Source organism: Python bivittatus, unplaced genomic scaffold (assembly GCF_059951505.1).
Source record: "Python bivittatus isolate LINGU-HERP-01145 unplaced genomic scaffold, Pbiv_v1 ctg000080_np1212, whole genome shotgun sequence".
Classification (NCBI taxonomy): Eukaryota; Metazoa; Chordata; class Lepidosauria; order Squamata; family Pythonidae; genus Python; species Python bivittatus.
Window position 1 is genome coordinate 90658941 of NW_028277035.1, and position 20433 is coordinate 90679373.

Below are 20433 nucleotides of genomic sequence, written 5' to 3' on the forward strand. Positions count from 1 at the left end.
TCTCAAGTTATTGTGAAATTCAAGCCTTAATTTTTGTAGGAAAAGCTTATGGACTGGATTTATGCAACATTGCTTCATTCCTTTTACTTATTATGTTGATTTATACAGCGCCAATCTGTTCAGTTGCAACTCTGGGCATCAAAATTAAGATTAAAAACTAAGAGAAGTAAAAGAAAACAACACAAAAATAACAGAATAATACAATAACACAGTACAATATTTATTTTTATTTTATTTTTTATTTTATTATCAAACTTGTATGCCTGTATGTCTATCACAATTTTAATTTTAAAATTCGGTTCTGCATGGAAGAATAACCAAATGTATAATCTTCTCTTACTTTAGGTTAGATTACAGAAAGAAGAGAGTCACAGTGTAACTTGAGAGAAAATGTATAATTGTACTCAAAACTGCTGTAAAGAAGATCAGAAGCTACTTCCTTGTATCTTTTTTCTTTCTTTTCTATTTTTGTTTTACTTTTTTTCTCCTTTTTGCATTTTTAGCTTTCTCCTTGATTTCTTTTCTCCTTTTTCTCCTTTTATATTAGTTTGTATTAGTTTTCATCTTTTTTTAAAAAAAATCTTTAATAATTTTTGTGTGTGTATATATATATATATATATATATATATATATATATATATATATATATATATATATATATATATATAACAGGTGTGTGTATGTGTGTGTGTGTGTATCCACACACACACACACACACACACACAGACGCTACATGAGAAGGGGCTCCCTTTTTCATTAAGCACTGGGTGTTACGGATGAAGAACAAGTTCGGTTCCATCCCACACCCGGAACCAGGGATAGATTCCTTCTCCAGAGAAGGATGCATTTGAGAAAATGAATATGGAAGTCTTTGTTTCTGCATTGAAGAATTCCACCTGTTGATAGAGGAAATCCAGAAGCACGCGAATCCGCCGGGGCTTCTTATTAAAAGAGAGCCTGGTGTGTTGCGGAGCAGTAAAAGCCAAGTAATTTCCTTTCCCCCAATATTCTCCAATAGCCCAGATGCCTTCTGTGGGGCTAAAATCGGTCATTCCTTTTCTCTTCACTGACTCCCTGGCAACTCCCACGGCCCATTCTCCATCATGTTTGACTTCCACCTCCCAGCAATGCTTTCCTGACTGGAACCCGTTCTGGCCCAAAACCCACACCCGCGGGTTGAATCTTTGAGGGTTGTCAGGAAGTTGTTGTTCTGCCTCTCCCCATCTCACAGTTTTCCGATCCTGAGAAACGATGAGGCGGCGATGAGCTGTGTCTGGATCAAAGGTCACGGAGTCTACAGGAGAAAAGCAAAAGGATGAATTTATCTGCAGGACTTCTGTATTTTTTTCCTTTCTAAATGTGCACGGTACAATCTCAGTTCTTCAGATTCCCATTCAGCAGACTCTGGATGCTACAGACAACATTTTTACAGACTCCCCAATCCCTGAAAAAGTTTAATATTTCCAAAACGGTGGAGCCAATTACACACTTTGCAAAAAATGTACATCATCTGTAATTGATGTAAATGATATAAATTGCCACAAATGATGCAAATTCATGCAAATGATGCAATTTTGGATTTAAGGGACATTTGGCATACATGGACGCTTTTCCCCAGGAATCAGTGTCATGATATCTCAGAGTTGAGAAAGGCTCTGTATTAAGCCATAATATGCTTGTTTGGATTTGTGTTAGTGTGTTCTATGAACCTAAAAAATTAGGATAGTTGAGTAAATCATGTGCAAATGTGTCATGTGAATACAGCTTCTTTTTACTACTGTGCAGGGTAAGTTGCTGTGGTTGCCTTTCCAAGGACATTTGCAGAGAACCGCATCAGCTCTTTGTGTTCTGCATCAGTTAGCTTGAACTGTACAAGCTGCTTTGGCTATCAATATTGTAAATCCTGACTTGAAAAAGCTAAACAAAGAAAGCAAAATAAATAATTTTGAATTACCTATTAAAGTACCGGGGATCAATCCACATGAACTGGTTGAAGTTGATGGGTAGAAAGCGCCTTGTGTCTGAAATACTTTTTTAAAAGCTCAGGTTATACGATGGAAGAGACATGCATACAACCTTTATTTCAGTTCAGAAGTAGATCACAAATCATTCACATATAAAATGCAAATACAAAATATAAGTTTGGTTTGCAAGATTACAAGATCTGCCCCACCAAGAATTCTAACAACCCTAAAAAAAGGATGTTATAAATCAGAAGTTGATGCCAACAAAGATAAGCAAAGTAGTAAAAAATTCTGCAGCCCAGTCTTGGTAGTTTTCAAACAGTGGGCAAAATGTCCTAAGAAAATGGTCAGATAATCAAATCAAATCTTTATTATGGTCCAATGCCAGCATGAGGAGGGTGGGGTACAGTCGATTAAAAAGTACAGAAAATACATCAGAGTCTTAGAAAATAATTTCTATAAAAAGCTAAAAGTCATAAAACAGAAAGTATATATCTAAAAGGAATCTAGTACGAATGTCTGGAGAAGTACATGCTTTGTTCCAGTCCCTGTATTGCAGAGACATTCGTATTAGCCTCCTCTCACCATTATTGCATCAATATCCAGGGCACACAGGACAATTCTACACTTCCCTGCTGCTTTCAGATACCAACCTGGCTACAACTTATAATGTTGCCAGGTTCTGCACAGCAGTGATTAAAATTCATCAGATGATGACCTGTGCTGTAAACTAGTTTAAATGAGCATCTAGTTTCATACTAGAGTGCTCTGTAGTTTGATAGATATAGTCTTCCACATACTACCCTTTATGCTTCCCTACACTCATCTACTACTTCCTTTTAGATATATACTTTGTTTTATATAATTATTATTTTTTAGATTGATGTAATTTCTATGCTTTTTATCTGTACCCCACCCTCCATATGCTGGTCTTTGACCATAATAAAGATTTGATTTGAATAGTCAGGTAAAGATGATCAGATAAAAGAAATCCGAGTCCAAGATAGAAATGTAATTTGAAAAAGCATCTCAGATAGGACCCTACGTAGTTCTCTTGAAGATAAAGGGAGGGGAGAAGCACATTCAGACTTGCAAGATTTTGTTATTGTACTCTTATAATAAAAGTAGTATTAGCATTCAAAACTTTGGTTTCCTAGTCTGGTCCACCTCAATGGGCTAACAAGTGGTTTCCCCAAACTTTTAAGGAAACAGAATCTTCCTGGCTATGGCAACCTTTAAAAAGAAGGGTGTTAACAGGACAGCTCGAAGCTCCCTGGTGGGAATCAGCCAGTGGTGTCAGGGGCAGGATGGGGGGCAGACTCTCAAAAGCAGCATTGTGGCAAAATCCTGTCCACTTTGTACAAACATTGTGTCATTGCTGGCATGTGTAAAAGGCGGGGAGCTTGAAGCACAGTCATGCAACATGTTTTTGTGGTTTTGACAAAACAGCCATACCCTGTGGGGGAGTGCTGTTGATGGCATCCGCTTAACTTTCAGGAATGAACCCAAGAAAGCATTTCCTGACATGGATTCCTTGATGGTGAAAGCTCCACCTGCTGTTTTTTGAGGAACTGATGGAATAAGAGGCAGGAGCAGGAATAGTCTTGGAGCTAAATGTGGCCCACATGGGGTTTCCACAGATTGTATTCCCACAACAGCAACTCTGTGAAGGGGATTTGGGTGAAAGAGAATGGCTGGGTTCCCGGGCTTAGTGGAGACTTGAACTTTGATCTTCCCGGTGGAACTCCGACTCAGTAACCCACTCCCCACCCCTGACAGCTGATACCTACCTATCAGAAGAATGATTAGGCCCACATTCAAAGCAATGCTTCCTCCTAGTATGACCCCGAGTGTGATTTTCCAGCATTTTGAAGGGCCTGTGGAGTTAACATTTCATCAGGGACCTTCAGCCACAAAGAATGAAAATAACAGCAAAAACTCCCAGTGACCAGGTTCACCCATTGTCCTAACCCATGATATGCTTAAAGATGGTATGTTGAATAAAAGCCACAGTTCACAATAGGCCATAAACCATGGTGTATATGCCCCAACAGCTGGCTTTATCCAATATGTTAAGCCAAAACCTAGTAACATTGGTTCTTGCCTCCTTCCTTTGCAATCTATGGAAATACCTTCAGGTTGTGCCCCCAAAGAGCTGTCAAGAGTTGGGGGACACCTGGTGACAGTGGCTGCATTGGTGAAAAGATACTCTATCAGTTATGGGGCAGTGTTGGCAGTTGGCACTTACCTACACGGTTTCTGCCTGCCAGGCACCTCTACCCATTGTGCCACCCTATAGGTGCACACACAGAGTACTGCAGCCAACCCCAACTGTTTTGTTTTGTTAAAGACCGAGGGCCTGAAGGTCATGGTCTTCTCTGTCTTCATTATATCTACACCCCTGTGGCACAAACCCAACACATTACATTGTGGCTAAGCTAGTAGGTGAAAATATAATTCTCACTTAAGAATAAATATAAAAATTCAAAACTTGTGTTGTTTGGGAGGAAAATAATCTCCATTTTTTCAACTTGGTATTCAATTTGATGAGAAGGAGTTTCTTTTTGCCATTTCAAAGGAGATAAGAATTTCAGTGAACTTCCAATGTGTAAATAAAAAGAATGAAAAGGAATTCTTCAGCCCCTGGAGAATTCGTTTAAAAAAGCAGAAGCTTCTCCTGCAGAGGAAGGAAACTTTGGAAGGCCTGCAAAACAGATTAGTCAACCAAGAAAGAATTTTGACCAAATAGTTTTAAGTTCGGCAGACTTTCAAGTCTCCCTTATGTTATATACTTCTTCCTGGATAGTTATGCAAGAGAGGATGCAGCATGAAAACAGTTTGCTCAATCTTTTGACATGGCTCGTGCTGTTTGTGTGAAAACCACCATTTCGGCACAAACTCCTCTTAACCAAAAGACACAGGCCTTGTGGCCCAACAGCCCGACCTTCTTTTGTCAGATGCCTCCGTCTTGCCCGCCCATCCCTTTGCCCCCATCCAGTTCTTCCTTCCCCACCTGATGCTCATGACCCCCATTGTGGTCTGCCTCTGCTCTCTTTGGGCTGCTTATTCACCAGCTAGAAAGTTTGCAATTTTTAGAAAAGTTTCCCACTGTTCTGCCACCCTCCCCACTCCCCCGATAAACTGCGATAGTATCTTCTCATGAGTCGGGGGACTACAATAACAGTAAAAGCGGTTAAAATAGAATCGTGCTTTTAACTGCTGCAAAACATATCAGAAGGCAATTCTTTGTATCTTTTTTCTTTCTTTTTTATTTTTCTTCCACTTTTTTCCTTTTCTTGCGATAGTATTTTCTCATGAGTAGGGGGACTATAATATCAGCAAAAGAGCTAATTTGCCTTGCACCCTGTAATGGGGGATGTTGCTTATTACAAAGAAGCTCAAAGACAATAAAATGCATAAAATAAAAACAGTGGAATCATGTAACATAATCAAAAATATACAGAAAGTGGCTGCTGACCATTTTGGGAGTGCAACCCAAATGGAGAGGCTGAAAAACATGCTGTACCCTTGTACTAAAGTGTAAAGCACAGTTTACAAACCACAATGGATGTTCGGGATGAAACCCCAAGAATATTCTGAGGTAAAATCAAACAAGCCACTTTATGGCTTAACACACAATCTATGAACCCAGTAAATAGGATGGTGCTTCTTGTTTTGGTGAAGAACAATCATAGGACGGGACTCGCCTTCTAGACCACACAGCACAATAAGAAATCATGTGGCGGCTTGTTGCCAGCCAATGTAATTTGTAAACTATGGCTTGTGGTTTTGCATGTAATATGAAGAGGGCTACATGGTATTAATTTGTTATACCAGGGTTAAGGAAAGTATATTTCTTGTCAGAACGTAACGTGGGAAAACCCAGACTAGCATAGCCTAGAAAGAGATCACTGGCTTTGAAAATGACTGCCTCTCATTTGGCTAAGAATAGCTTTGACTGGAATGATTTTTGGCAATTCTGGAAACCAGATTGGGAAGGACTTGGAGCGTCATAGTTTTAGGTCCGCCTGAAGAGGTGAATGATATTTTATCCTATTTCAACTGAGCTCATAAATCATGCTAAGCACATCTTCATACAAAACACTCAACCATTAACTATGTTTTATACTTCATTCGACACATTTTTCTGGAAGACTAACAGCAGCTTAACTGTTCCTAAGCCATTAACCTGGGTTCAGATGACATACCAGCCATGATTATGAATTGTGATTGAGGCATCACTCCATTATAACCTAGTATAAGCTCAAACCATTCAACTATATAGCAACCTATCATGAAAGTCCAATCATCCACCTGTTTCATATATTGATTATGTGTTTAGTCATTCTGGAGTAATTAGCATAAGCTAAGCTTAATGGGTGAGATGGTAATGAATTTGGGTCTCCCATAATTTTGTTCAAACTCTACTCTACCCTGCCTACATTCCCGCATAGATGGGAGTTGTGATCACAACACACCTAGAAGGGGACTTGAATAAAACAGACTACCGCAACTGTACATCCCAGGTGGTCTCTTTTATTAACATCAACAACCAACTTTATCTTTAAATAGCCAGCTAAAGCCAAGAGAAACTTCTTTTCAATCATTACCTTCCTTCTTGTTGGGAACAACGTCCATGTAGGTATACTGTTTTGAAGTTTGTATGGTCATGTAGCCCTCTTCATCTTCCATAACCAAAGCAATCCCTAGGAGGCAAGTGGTACAAATGAGATCATTCTTGAACACCAGACCAAAATATCTGTTTTCAGTTCCCCTTCTGCAGAACTGCCCCAAATGAGTGGGTGGTTCTCCTTCCCTCCTGAGATCCAGAGTTTTCTTGCTAACTAGCAAAGAATTTTAAATCAGTTCCATCTTCCTCTTCATTGGAAAAACACATTCCACAAAACAGACAAGAAACCCAGCACGTGTGTGGTGGAAGAACTCAGTCTGCAAGTCTGCAGAGAATAGGAAAATGGCTTTATTTAAAGAAAAGAACTCAGTAGCAATTCCGGGATGACCTGCTAATACTGAGCCAAAAGATGGGGGGGCGGGGGGAAGATTCCCCCCAGCATCTGTGAAGAAGCCACTGAAGCAATCCCACTGTGGATGACAGCCCAGGTACAGAGTTTTGCAAAACAGCTGCAGGAAGAGAGGACTGTGAGGGCTGGGGGCAGAGACAACCCATCCCACAAGTCTCCTGAACAGGAGTAAAAGGGTTTCTCAAATATAAATGGAGTTGTTTTGCTATTCTAGCTGAAGACCTGGGGAAATATGAAAGACCCAAAGAATTAGCAATGTAATATAAAATGTAAATGTAATTGCCAATGTAATAGAATCTTTGCCCCTTGCTGCTGGTTGTCCTCTTCTTCTCTTTCCTTTCACCCTTCCCAGCATTAGAGCCTTTTCCAGAGAGCTGGGTCTTCACATAATGTGTCCAAAGGAGGATAATTTGAGTCTGGTCGTTTGTGCCTTGAGTGAGGACACAGGGTGATTTGTTCAATGATCCATTTGTTTGTTCTTCTGGTGGGCCATGGTATTTTTAGGACTCTTCTCCCCAAATTCCCCAAATAGGTATAAAACATTTTAAATTATTAATTTAGATCTTAGATTTCTATCCCCCTTGTAAGAATGCTCATGACTCAAACTTTTCCATAAGTATCTCATGGGATAAGGACGAGATATTAAATAACCTTTGGATAAGGGTCCTAGTAGCAACCAGAATTCCCACCAAAAATAATAAATAAATAGCACCCTGTCAGCCCATCCAGGAGGGTATGTGGTGGTTCCCTTGCTAACCTAGGTTTTTATGGCTTCATCTCAGAGAATGCACCTATGTGGCCCCCATCCAGGCTCAGATCTCTGGACATCAGCCAGTCTGGGATACCTTGGTGGTTCATCTAAACTGTACAACTTATTTAACTTATGAATCTGAAACCCAGTTTCCTTGTTTCTTTGCTGTTTATTTATTTCCCAGGCTATAGGACTCCCTGACTAACTGACTCGGAGTGCTGTATAACTGCCCAGTACCTAACTGATTGTTTTGTTTGCATTCACTTCAAACCCATCAGAAGATCTGCATGGGAGAAGGTTGTTAAACATTCAGGAGATGCAAAATGTCACTTTCACATGGAAGCATCTTGAGAACTTAGTGAGTCTGCAGAACAGAGAAACCTCCATTGTGCAAGTGTGGGAAATATTTTCCCCAACAGTCAACCTCTGCCAGGCACCATGAAAGAAACAGCATACATCTTAGAGAATGGACAATGCTTTACTCATTACAGGCCTGTCAAACCAGGAGGTTCCAGATTGGAGAAAAAGTGTATAAAAAAAATGTAGAGTGTGGCAGAAGTTTAGTTCCTGATCAAAACTTGTGAGGCTCTCAAATGCATGAGTTTTTTGTACATCAGAAAGACGCAAACAAGAATTGGAAGAGAGAATTGATCCAAAGTTAGAGTATTATAGAAGACACAATTCATCTTAATTTTCCAAATGGATTGATTGACTGATTAAGTGCCATCAAGTCATTGTCGACTCTTAGTGACCACGTAGATGATTTTTTTCCCATGAAGATCTGTCCCTAACCTGGTCCTTCAGCTCTCCCAACAGTGCCAATGTAATAGAATCTTTGCCCCTTGCTGCTGGTTGTCCTCTTCTTCTCTTTCCTTTCACCCTTCCCAGCATTAGAGCCTTTTCCAGAGAGCTGGGTCTTCACATAATGTGTCCAAAGGAGGATAATTTGAGTCTGGTCGTTTGTGCCTTGAGTGAGGACACAGGGTGATTTGTTCAATGATCCATTTGTTTGTTCTTCTGGTGGGCCATGGTATTTTTAGGACTCTTCTCCCCAAATTCCCCAAATAGGTATAAAACATTTTAAATTATTAATTTAGATCTTAGATTTCTATCCCCCTTGTAAGAATGCTCATGACTCAAACTTTTCCATAAGTATCTCATGGGATAAGGACGAGATATTAAATAACCTTTGGATAAGGGTTCTAGTAGCAACCAGAATTCCCACCAAAAATAATAAATAAATAGCACCCTGTCAGCCCATCCAGGAGGGTATGTGGTGGTTCCCTTGCTAACCTAGGTTTTATGGCTTCATCTCAGAGAATGCACCTATGTGGCCCCCATTCAGGCTCAAATCTCGACATCAGGCAGTTTGGGATAATTTGGTGGTTCATCTAAACTATATAACTTATTTAACTTATGAATCTGAAACCCAGTTTCCTTGTTTGTTTGCTGGTTTATTTATTTCCCAGGCTTTTAGGACTCTCTGACTAGCTGGCTTTGGAGTGCTGTATAACTGCCCAGTACCTAATTGATTGTTTTGTTTGCATTCACTTCAAACCCATCAGAAGATCTGCATGGGAGAAGGTTGTTAAACATTCAGGAGATGGGAAATGTCACATTCACATGGAAGCATCTTGAGAAGTTGGTGGGTCTGCAGAGCAGAGAAGCCTCCATTGTGCAAGTGTGGGAAATATTTTCGCCAACAGTCAACCTCTGTGAGGCACCATGAAAGAAAAAGCATACATCCTTAGAGAATGGACAATGCTTTACTCATTACGGGCCTGGCAAACCCCAGGGGTTCCAGATTAGGAAAAAAGTATATAAACAAAAAATTGGAGTGTGGCAGAAGTTTAGTTCCTTATCAAAACTTGTGAGGCTCTCAAATGCATGAGATAGACATTATAGAGTTCTGAGCACGGAAAAGATTTTCTCAGCATAGAGATCTTGTGTGACACTGCAATGTCCACATCGGGGAGACATCCCTGTGAATATGCTAAATGTAAGAGCGTTGTACAGGTAGTCCTCACTTAACAACCATTTGCTTAGCAATCATTCAAAGTTAGGACAGTGCCAGAAAAGTGACTTATGACCAGTGCCTGAGGTAATGACTGTTGCAACACCCCTGCAATCATGTGATCACCATTTGTGACCTTCCCAGCTGCCTTCCAGCAAGCAAAATCAATGGGGAACTGTGTGATTTGCTTAACAAATGCCACAAAAAAGGTCCTAAAATTGGGTCCAGTCACGTGATGACTCACTTAACAACTGCATCACTGAGCCACCTAAATTCTGGTCCCAGTTGTGGTCATTAAGCAAGGACTGCCTGTATTTGGCAATCTGAGCTTCTCTACCAGATGATCCAACTGAAAGCCTCTAATCTCCTATTGGACGGAGACCCTTTTCCTTTCTAAAGGTAAATTGCGTTGAGGCTACAAGGCCGTCCTGACTTCTTTGCAAAAGAAATTAAGCCCAAGGGAAGATTGTACTCCTGGCCATACTGACATGGAGCTTACAGTCCCCATGGCTATTTGGGGGCTGTCAGGCTAGGGAAAGCTCTATTGCTGTGGAAAATGGGATGAACAAAGCAACACGATTCCTTCCTTCCCCGCTTGTTTTCTTGTCAAAGGTTTAAAAAGCAGAGAAACTGGCTAAAAGCAGGTGTGAGATCAGTGTTTCTCAGCCTTGGGAACTTCAAGATCTGTGGACTTCAGCTCCCACAGTTCCCCAGCCAGCATGGCTGGTGGGGGAGTTCTGGGCATTGATGTCCACACACCTTAAAGTTCCCAAGGTTGAGAAACGCTGTGGTAGATGGGAAGTGACTGAGCTTTTCAGAAGGCACGGCCTACTTCCTGCAACTCTGTGAGGATCTTCTAACGTTTGGAAGTTCATTTTTTACATGCAGTTGAATATACAGTAGCTGTGTCATAGCTGGGATGATCAGCTCATCTTAATATTAGGACAACAGGCAGTTTGGGGTAGTGGTTAAAGGCGCGTGACGTCTAGTCCTGCCTTAGGCATGAAACCAACTGAGTGATTCTGAACCTGTTCCCTTCTCTGAGCCCCAGGAAGAAGAGGTTGGCTGCAAAGCACTTGCGAAAATGTTGCCAGGAAGACGGATTTGAAAACACACAGACACCCAAATACTAGGAAGCATGACTCTCAGGCTTGCTTGACACACAAAGAAAACAACTGCCTCCTGTGGTCAATGTTACTGTGTATTATTATGTATTGTTAATCTCAGGTTATTGTGAAATTCAAGTCTTAATGTTTGCAGGAAAGACTTGGACACGGGATTTAAGCAACATTCCTAAGTTATAATTTATTTTACTTATTTTCGTGATTTATATAGCACCCATCTGTTTGCTTGCAACATTGGGCATCAAACATAAGATTAAAAAGTAACAGAAAGAAAAGAAAACCGTGCAAAAATAACAGAATGATACAATAATAAAAGTGCAATATGAGATTTGCTTGGAATTCACATTGTAGGTTGTCTATCACAGTTTTAATTTTAAAATTCTGTTCTGCATGGAGAAATCAACAAATATATAATCTTCTCTAACTTTAGGTGGAGGTATTAAAGCTAAAACAAGATGTTTTTAATAAGACCCCACCTTCTTCCAAGACGTCATGGTAGTCTACATAGCACTCTCTCCTTCAATTTTTCCCCACAACAGCAACCTTCTGAAGTAGGTTGAACTGAGAATTAAGGATCTGTCCTAGGCCACTCAGCGTGATCCAAGGCCAAGAGTAAACTTGAACCTGGCCCTCACCACTCCTAGTCTGACACCTTAACCACTATGCCATTGCGAATTGTCACATAGTTTAGTAATCTTCAACCAAATCAAATTGGCTGGGTTCATTTCACAGAAAAAATTAAAATGGGGTTTGCTTGTTTGTGGAAACACTGTGCAAATCCATTCAACTGTGGTTTACCTCTCAACTATGGTAAAGCAAACCTTGGTGTACATAAATCTGTGGAATGGGATTATGGAGGAGAAACTATTTTTACGAATTCTTCTTCTTCCCAGCAGGATAACTAAGAGGATTATTGCAAGACATTTTCATTCCCCAACTTTCTCCAAAAATGCTCAGCTACATCAAATGTTCTTTTCAGTTAAGACCTCCTGAGAAGTGGAACATGGTCAACTGTAGCTGCCACCTCAAATTAAAAATGAACATGTCGCTTTTCTGTCTCTGTAGAGAGAAGATTTGAATCTATTCACTGCTCATGACTGCAGAGAATAAACTCGGTTGTGGTCTTTACTACAGCCCAGACTAGACTTCCCCAAAATGGTGACTTAATGATATGTATCATTCCCAAAATTTCTAGAAGGTGTTAGGTAAAGGAGGTCAGGTATCTCTGTATGGATGGTTGAGGTCAGCATTTCTGCAAGAGACATGATGCAATAATGTTCACCATCCCAATGATGTACTCCAGTTGGCCACCCTCAAGATGTGCTAGACCACAGCTCCCACCATTCTTGGCCAGCAGGGCAGCCAGTTGCAGAAGGTTAGATGAGAAGACACTCCTTTTTCACGAAGCGTTGGATGTTACGGATGAAGCACAAGCTCGGTTCCATCCCACACCCGGAACCAGGGGTAGACTCTTTCTCCAGAGAAGGATGCATTCGAGAAAAAGAATATGGAAGTCCTTGTTTCTGCATTGAAGAATTCCACCTGTTGATACAGATAATCCAGAAGCACACGAATCTGCCGGGGCTTCTTTTTAAAAGAGAGCCTGGTGTGTTCCGGAGCAGTAAAAGCCAAGTAATTTCCTTTCCCCCAATATTCTCCAATAGCCCAGATGCCTTCTGTGGGGCTAAAATCGGTCATTCCTTTTCTCTTCACTGACTCCCTGGCAACTCCCACGGCCCATTCTCCATCATGTTTGACTTCCACCTCCCAGCAATGCTTTCCTGACTGGAACCCGTTCTGGCCCAAAACCCACACCCGCGGGTTGAATCTTTGAGGGTTGTCAGGAAGTTGTTGTTCTGCCTCTCCCCATCTCACAGTTTTCCGATCCTGAGAAACGATGAGGCGGCGGTGAGCTGTGTCTGGATCAAAGGTCACAGAGTCTACAGGAGAAAAGCAAAAGGATGAATTTATCTGCAGGACTTCTGTACTTTTTTCCTTTCCAAATGTGCACATTACAATCTCAGTTCTTCAGACTTCCATTCAGCTGACTCTGGATGCCATAGACAACATCAAAGATGCTCTTCGAACAGTCACTCATGCCCTTGTTATCTCCCAGATAGACTACACTTGCAGAGTATCCGGAAACTATAGCTGGTCCAGAATGCGGCCGCACGGGCTATTTTTGGAGCCCCGAGAAGAGCCCATGTAACACTATTGCTCCATGAGCTGCATTGGGTGCCAGTTTGCTTCCAGGTCCGATTCAAGGTGTTGGTTATTACCTTTAAAGCCGTACATGGCATGGGGCCAGGTTACCTAAGGGACCGCCTCTCCCCTATGACTTCAACCCATCCCACCCGTTCACAGAGAGAGGGCATGCTTCGGACCCCCTCAGCAAAAGAACTTCGATTAGCAGGGTCCAGAAGGCGGGCCTTCTCTGTGGTAGCCCCCACTCTTTGGAACATCCTGCCCCCGGAGGTGCGATTGGCCCCCTCACTCCTGGCCTTCCGAAGGGCCTTGAACACCTGGCTCTGTCACTTGGCCTGGGGCGGGGAGGGAATATCTCAAGCAGGGAGATGGCTAGCCCCATAGTGGCTGGCTCTCTCTGGCCTGATTTTCCATCTTCTTGTATTTTCCTTTTTTAGTATTGTTAAATTCTATATATATTATATATTTTATATATATTTATAGTTTTAATGTCTTTGTAAGCTGCCCAGAGTCCCCTATTGTGGAGGAGATGGGCGGGGGAGAAATCCAATAAATAATAATAATAATAATAATAATAATAATAATAATAATAATAATAATAATAATTTTTGTGGACTCCCCAACCACTGAATAACTTTACTACTTCCAGTGTGGTTAAGCCAACTGCATACTTCACAAAAAAAAACCCCATACAGCCTCTGTAATTGATGTAAATTATATAAATTGCCACAAATGATGCAAATTCATGCAAATGATAAACATTTCAGATTTAACGGACATTTCGCATTCAGGGACACTCTTCCCCTGGAATGGTCCATTAAACCATTAATTTAATGATTACTATACTGTAAAATTTTACTTACTGTATCAGTCAAAGCAGGTTATAAGATACCAAATTGGGTCTTACTTCTACAATGAATAGATAATTTGTGGCTTCCATCCCAATTCCTTTTTCAATATCCATATGGTAATAAGAATTTTGACGTGTGTATTCTATATGTAGCTAGGGTCACACTTCACACTATGCCAGGTGTTCTCCAAATGTGCTTGGGAGGCCCCTGGGGCCGTGAGCTACTTAGTAAGAGGTCACAAATATTGTTTAAATGGTACCTGAGGTTTGGTATTTGAACTCACGAATTATTAATTCATTTTCTATCTATTTGCTCTTTTTAGCAAAGGCACAAGGTTTCTATGAGCCACCAACTATATACCCTTCAAATTATTCCATATATTGTAGAAGACTATTTTGAAATGACCTTTTTCATACTTCTGTGTCCTTTTATATAATCATCAAAGGCATCTACGACAATCTTCCATTATGCCGAAAACTTTGATAATTTGCTTTGCTTGAATTGACATTTATTCTGTGGGTTTGGGTTTTTTAATGCAACAGACAAGGGCAAAGCTCTCATTTCATAACAAGTCAGACCTACTGACCATGACAGAAAGTAATATTGGATATTGGCAATCTATTGAAACTGACCCCGATTCTTGGTTTTGTCTTCTCTTGGAAACAGTTGAGAGCCTCCAGCCTTTCTGCTGGTGTACGTAGGGTCTTAGAAATATATTTGGAGTCTTGTTAGAAGTATACATGTTCAACATTTTTGCCATTATTTTAAATTTCTACCCTTTCCAAATGGAAACATTTTTTATTGGATGCAAAGAGAAAAGCTAAAAATAAAGGAGTGCTAATAAAAATAATGCTACGTTAAGAAAGTATCTGATGAAAATGACATATCTTTTGATTCCACAAGTGTGTTTATTACAGGAGAGAGCAGCGTCAGTGTGTTATTTGTCAGAAAATGATGTCTGCTGAGATTCTGGAGCCAAGCAATCTTACCATTTTTCCTGTTTGCTTAATGTAGCCTCTGGGAACGTTAAACAAACAAGAAACATTGTAAGATTCTAAGGTTGTTTTATTCGATAAATAGATTAAATTATGATCTATTCAAAGAGGTATATTTATTTCTTGCCCAGCCCTAATAGCCCCAATGAAATACTTTTGTTCATGGGGCCAAGGCCATTGCACAAATCCATTTATCATTTTGGAGGTCATGATCTCAGAGTTGAGAACCTCTACATTAAGCCATAATGTGTTTCTTTGGATTTCCATTAGTGTGTTGTGTGAACCTAACAAATTAGGATAGTAGAGTAAATCATGTGTAAATGTGTCATGTGAATACAACTTCTTTTTACTACTGTGCAGGGTAAGTTGCTGTGGTTGCCTTTCCAAGGACATTTGCAGAGAACCGCATCAGCTCTTTGTGTTCTGCATCAGTTAGATTGATCTGTACAAGTTGCTTTGGCTATCAATATTGTAAATCCTGACTTGAAAAAGCTAAACGAAGAAAGCAAAATAAATAATTTTGAATTACCTATTAAAGTACCTGGGATCAATCCACATGAACTGGTTGAAGTCGATGGGTAGAAAGTGCCTTGTGTCTGAAATACTTTTTTAAAAGCTCAGGTTATACGATGGAAGAGACATGCATAAAACCTTTATTTCAGTTCAGAAGTAGACTATAAATCATTCACGTATAAAATGCAAATACAAAATATAAGATCGGTTTGCAAGATTACAAGATCTGCCCCACCAAGAATTCTAACAACCCTAAAAAAAGGATGGTATAAAACTGAAGCTGATGCTAACAAAGATAAGGAAAGTAGTAAGAAACTCTGCAGCTCAGTCCTGGTAGCTTTCAAATGGTGGGCAAAATGTGCTAAGAAAATGGTCAAAAACAATGGTCCAATAAAAGCAAACTGAGTCCGAGGCAGAAATGTAATCTGAAAAAGCATCTCATACAAGACATTCCTTACATCTCATGAAGATAAAGGGAGAGAAGGGGAAAGTGCATTGAGACTTGCAAGATTTCTTACAATAATCTTATAATAAAAGTAGTATTAGCATTCAAAACTTTGGTTTTCTAGTCTGGTCTACCTCAATGGGCTAACAAGTGGTTTCCCCAAACTTTTAAGGAAACACAATCTTCCTGGCTATAGCAACCTTTAAAAAGAAAGGTGTTAACAGGACAGCTCGAAGCTCCCTGGTGGGAATCAGGCAGTGGTACAGGGGTGGGGTATGGGGCAGATTCACAAAAGCAGCATTGTGGCATTACACTGAAAATCCTGTCCCCTTTGTGCAGACATTGTGTCATTACTGGTGTGTGTAAAAGGCGGGGAGCTTGAGGCACAGTCTTGCAACATGTTCTTGTGGTTTTGACGAAAGCAGCCATACCCTGTGTGGGGGGTGCTGTTGCTGGCATCAGCTTAACTTCCAGGAATGAACCCAAGAAAGCATTTCCTGACATGGATTCCTTGATGGTGAAAGCTCCACCTGCTGTTTTTTGAGGAACTGATGGAATAAGGGGCAGGAGCAGGAATAGCCTTGGAGCTAAATGTGGCCCACATGGGGTTTCCACAGATTGCATTCCCACAACAGCAACTCTGTGAAGGGGATTTGGGTGAAAGAGAATGGCTGGGTTCCAGGGCTTAGTGGAGACTTGAACTTTGATCTTCCTGGTTGAAATCCAACTCTGTAACCCACTCCACATCCTTACAGCACATACCTACCTGTGGAGTCCTTGGTGTTCTCTGAGCTTGGTTGTTTCCTTGCAGACGTTTCATTACCCAACTAGGTAACATCTTCACTGCTAGAAGAGAGTAGGGTTTGCTCTCTTTTTACATACCATGGCTTGCCCTGACAGTGTTGGTAAACAACCATCTAATCAAGGATCTCCCAGTGAGAAAACAGCACCTACCAACACTGACAGGGCAAGCTATTCTATATAAACAGAGAGCAAACCCCACTCCCTTCTAGCACTGAAGATGTTACCTAGTTGGGTAATGAAACATCTGCAAGAAACCAACCAAGCTCAGTGAACACCAAGGACTCCACAGTTCAATCCTGAGCTACACATATTCTCTTCTATAGGTACCTACCTATCAGAAGAATGATTAGGCCCAGGTTCAAAGCAACACTTCCTCCCAGGGTGAGCCCGAGTGCGATTTTCCAGCATTTTGAAGGGCCTGTGGAGTTAACATTTCATCAGGGACCTTCAGCCACAAAGAATGAAAACAACAGCAAAAACTCCCAGTGACCAGGTTCACACATTGTCCTAACCCATGATATGCTTAAAGATGGTATGTTGAATAAAAGCCACAGTTGATTGGGGCCACCTATCACAATAGGCCATAAACCATGGTTTATATGCCCCAACAGCTGGCTTCATCCAATAAGCTAAGCCAAAACCTAGTAACATTGGTTCTTGCCTCCTTCCTTTGCAATCTTTGGAAATACCTTCAGGTTGTGCCCCCAAAGAGCTGTCAAGAGTTGGGGGACACCTAGTGACAGTGGCTGCATTGGTGAAAAGATACTCTGTCAGTTATGGGGCAGTGTTGGCAGCTGGCACTTACCTACACGGTTTCTGCCTGCCAGGCACCTCTACCCATTGTGCCACCCTATAGGTGCACACACAGAGTACTGCAGCCGACCCCAACTGTTTTGTTTTGTTAAAGACCGAGGGCCTGAAGGTCATGGTCTTCTCTGTCTTCATTATATCTACACCCCTGTGGCACAAACCCAACACATTACATTGTGGCTATGCTGGTAGGTGAAAATATAATTCTCACTTAAAAATAAATACAAAAATTCTAAACTTGTGTTGTTTGGGAGGAAAATAATCTCCATTTTTTCCACTTGCTATTCAATTTGATGAGGAAGAGTTTCTTTTTTCCATTTCAAAGGAGAGAAGAATTTTAGTGAACTTCTGATGTGTTCAGGGAATGTTTTATTGCACTTATTTAGTTGTGATGAGGTGGCCAACGCCTGGGGGTCTGAATATCCTGTGTTTTCTGGTACCACCATCTCTCCAGTGTTGTCTGCAGCCTCCTTGCCTTCCATTCAACCCCAAGGGAAGGCATCATGTAGAGACCCCTTCTATGGAAATGTTTCTGATGGGTGAGAAGCCAAGGAGGCTGCAGAGTGGCAGGAAGGGATTGAATGGAGAGCAATGAGATTGGTGACACTTTTCTCAAACTTTTGACATAGTTGTGGGTGTCTTTGGCTTGGGCTGTTTTTGTGGAAACCACCATTTCACCACAAACTCCACTTATCCAAAAGAGACAGGCCTTCTAGCCCAACAGCCCGACCTTCTTTCATCAGATGCCTCCGTCCTGCCCGCCCACCCCTTTTCCCCCATCCAGTTCTTCCTTCCCCACCTGATGCACATGACCCCCATTGTGGTCTGCCTCTGCTCTCTTTGGGCTGCTTATTCACCAGCTAGAAAGTTTGCAATTTTTAAAAAGGTTTCCCACTGTTCTGCCACCCTCCCCACTCCCCCGATAAACTGTGATAGTATCTTCTCATGAATCGGGGGACTATAATAACAGTAAAAGAGGTTAAAATAGAATCGTGCTATTAACTGCTGTGAAGCATATCAGAAGGCAATTCTTTGTATCTTTTTTCTTTCTTTTTTCTTTTCCTTCAACTTTTTTTTCTTTCCTTGCACTTTTTGCTTTCTTTCCCTTTTTTCTTCCTTACTTTACATTACTTTGTATTAGTTTTTATCTTCTAGTTTGAACGTTTCAACAAAAATTATATTAAAATACATATATAGAGAGGTTTACCTAGTAGAAGTTCAAACCATTTGATAAACCCATCTGCTATGTAGCAGCCTATCATGAAAGTCCAATCATCCACCTGCTTCATATACTGCTGGTGTGTTTAGTCATTCTGGAATAATTAGCATAAGCTCAGCTTAATGGGTGAGAAGGTTATGAATTTGGGTCTCCCATAATTTTGTTCAAACTCTACTCTACCCTGCCTACATTCCTGCATAGATGGGAGTTGTGATCACAACAAACCTAGAAAGGTACTAGAGTAAAACAGACTACCGCAACTGTACATTGCAAGTGGTCTCTTTTATTAACATCAACAACCAACACTATCATTAGCCAGCTAAAGCTAATAGACACTTCTTACCTTCATTTCCTTCCTTCTTGCTGGGAGCAGCATCCACAGAGATAGTCTGTCTTGAACGTTCTATTATCATGTAACCATCTTCATCTTCCATAATGTAAGCAATCCTCACAATTCAAGTAATACTGATGAGTTCATTCCTGAGCACCAGACCAAAATATTAGTTTTCAATTCCCCATCTGTGGAACTGCCCCAAATGAGTGGGCAGTTCTCCTTCTCTCCTGAGATGCAAAGTTACATTGCCACTTGGCAAAGAATTTTAAATCAGCCCCACCCTCCTCTTAATTGGAAAAACACATCCCACAAAACAGACAAGACTCAGCATGTGTGTGGTGAAGGAGGAACTCAGTTTGCAAATCTGCAGAGAATGGGAAAAGACCTTATTCAAAGAAAACAACTCAGTAGGAATTCCAGGACGACCTGCTAAGACTGAGCCAAAAGATGGGGAGGGGTGTGGGGGGGTAAGATTCCCCCCAGCATCTGTGAAGAAGCCACTGAAGCAATCCCACTGTGGATGACAGCCCAGGTACAGAGTTTTGCAAAACAGCTGCAGGAAGAGAGGACTGTGAGGGCTGGGGGCAGAGACAACCCATCCCACAAGTCTACTGAACAGGAGTAAAAGGGTTTCTCAAATATAAATGGAGTTGTTTTGCTACTCTACTTGAAGACCTGGGGAAATATGAAAGACCCAAAGAATTAGCAAATACTCAAGACAGGACAATATCAAGCTTGGAATATAGGGTTAAGAACACAGACCTAACAGAACAGATGGATATTCATAGATTGGATGAGATACAACTAGGGGAAATTGTCATTTACACAAGAACCACATGATGTGGAAAGGCAAGACAGAGACAACACAAAAAGGCTTTCCTAAACAAATTCAGTGGCACCCTTCTTTTCCAAGACTATTTCATCCAAGTGGAAAATTGATTAGTGTCTCCCTCTTTAGCATTCAATTAAAGATTCAAATGTCTCACAGAGTTGGAATTTCAGGAGCCACCAAGGTGAATTAAATGACCAAGAAGCTCTCTGAGATAGACCAAGTCCAATTTTTTGTACATCAGAAAGACGCAAACAAGAATTGGAAGAGAGAATTGATCCAAAGTTAGAGTATTATAGAAGACACAATTCATCTTAATTTTCCAAATGGATTGATTGACTGATTAAGTGCCATCAAGTCATTGTCGACTCTTAGTGACCACGTAGATGATTTTTTTCCCATGAAGATCTGTCCCTAACCTGGTCCTTCAGCTCTCCCAACAGTGCCAATGTAATAGAATCTTTGCCCCTTGCTGCTGGTTGTCCTCTTCTTCTCTTTCCTTTCACCCTTCCCAGCATTAGAGCCTTTTCCAGAGA

General features: G+C 41.0%; 2 protein-coding genes across 2 annotated transcripts; both read right to left on the reverse strand.

Annotated features, from left to right (window-relative positions):
* Positions 1-256: 256 nt before the first annotated feature.
* LOC112542281 (butyrophilin subfamily 1 member A1-like) lies at positions 257-6681 on the reverse strand. The gene is made up of 4 exons (XM_088134669.1): positions 6575-6681; positions 3755-3841; positions 1955-2029; positions 257-1294 (listed from the first exon to the last, which is right to left on the reverse strand). The coding sequence occupies exons 1-4, from the start codon at positions 6654-6656 to the stop codon at positions 771-773; spliced, it is 768 nt and encodes a 255-aa protein (XP_087990795.1). The 5' UTR covers positions 6657-6681; the 3' UTR covers positions 257-770.
* A 5362-nt stretch (positions 6682-12043) lies between these two features.
* Positions 12044-19168, reverse strand: LOC148216814 (E3 ubiquitin-protein ligase TRIM7-like). The gene is made up of 4 exons (XM_088134726.1): positions 19078-19168; positions 16333-16449; positions 15473-15547; positions 12044-12832 (listed from the first exon to the last, which is right to left on the reverse strand). The coding sequence occupies exons 1-4, from the start codon at positions 19166-19168 to the stop codon at positions 12309-12311; spliced, it is 807 nt and encodes a 268-aa protein (XP_087990852.1). The 3' UTR covers positions 12044-12308.
* Positions 19169-20433: the final 1265 nt, after the last annotated feature.

Excerpts from the sequence above, each read along its gene's own strand:
- LOC112542281 (XM_088134669.1), bottom strand. The coding sequence starts at position 6,656 with ATGGAAGATGAAGAGGGCTACATGACCATACAAACTTCAAAACAGTAT. Across the intron at positions 3,842-6,574 it reads TGTTCCCAACAAGAAGGAAG|GCCCTTCAAAATGCTGGAAA; the intron begins GTAATGATTGAA and ends TTAACTCCACAG. Across the intron at positions 2,030-3,754 it reads CCTAATCATTCTTCTGATAG|TATTTCAGACACAAGGCGCT; the intron begins GTAGGTATCAGC and ends CTTTTAAAAAAG.
- LOC148216814 (XM_088134726.1), bottom strand. The coding sequence starts at position 19,168 with ATGGAAGATGAAGATGGTTACATGATAATAGAACGTTCAAGACAGACT. Across the intron at positions 15,548-16,332 it reads AACAGCACCCCCCACACAGG|TATTTCAGACACAAGGCACT; the intron begins GTATGGCTGCTT and ends CTTTTAAAAAAG. Across the intron at positions 12,833-15,472 it reads GATCCCAGGTACTTTAATAG|ACTCTGTGACCTTTGATCCA; the intron begins GTAATTCAAAAT and ends TTTCTCCTGTAG.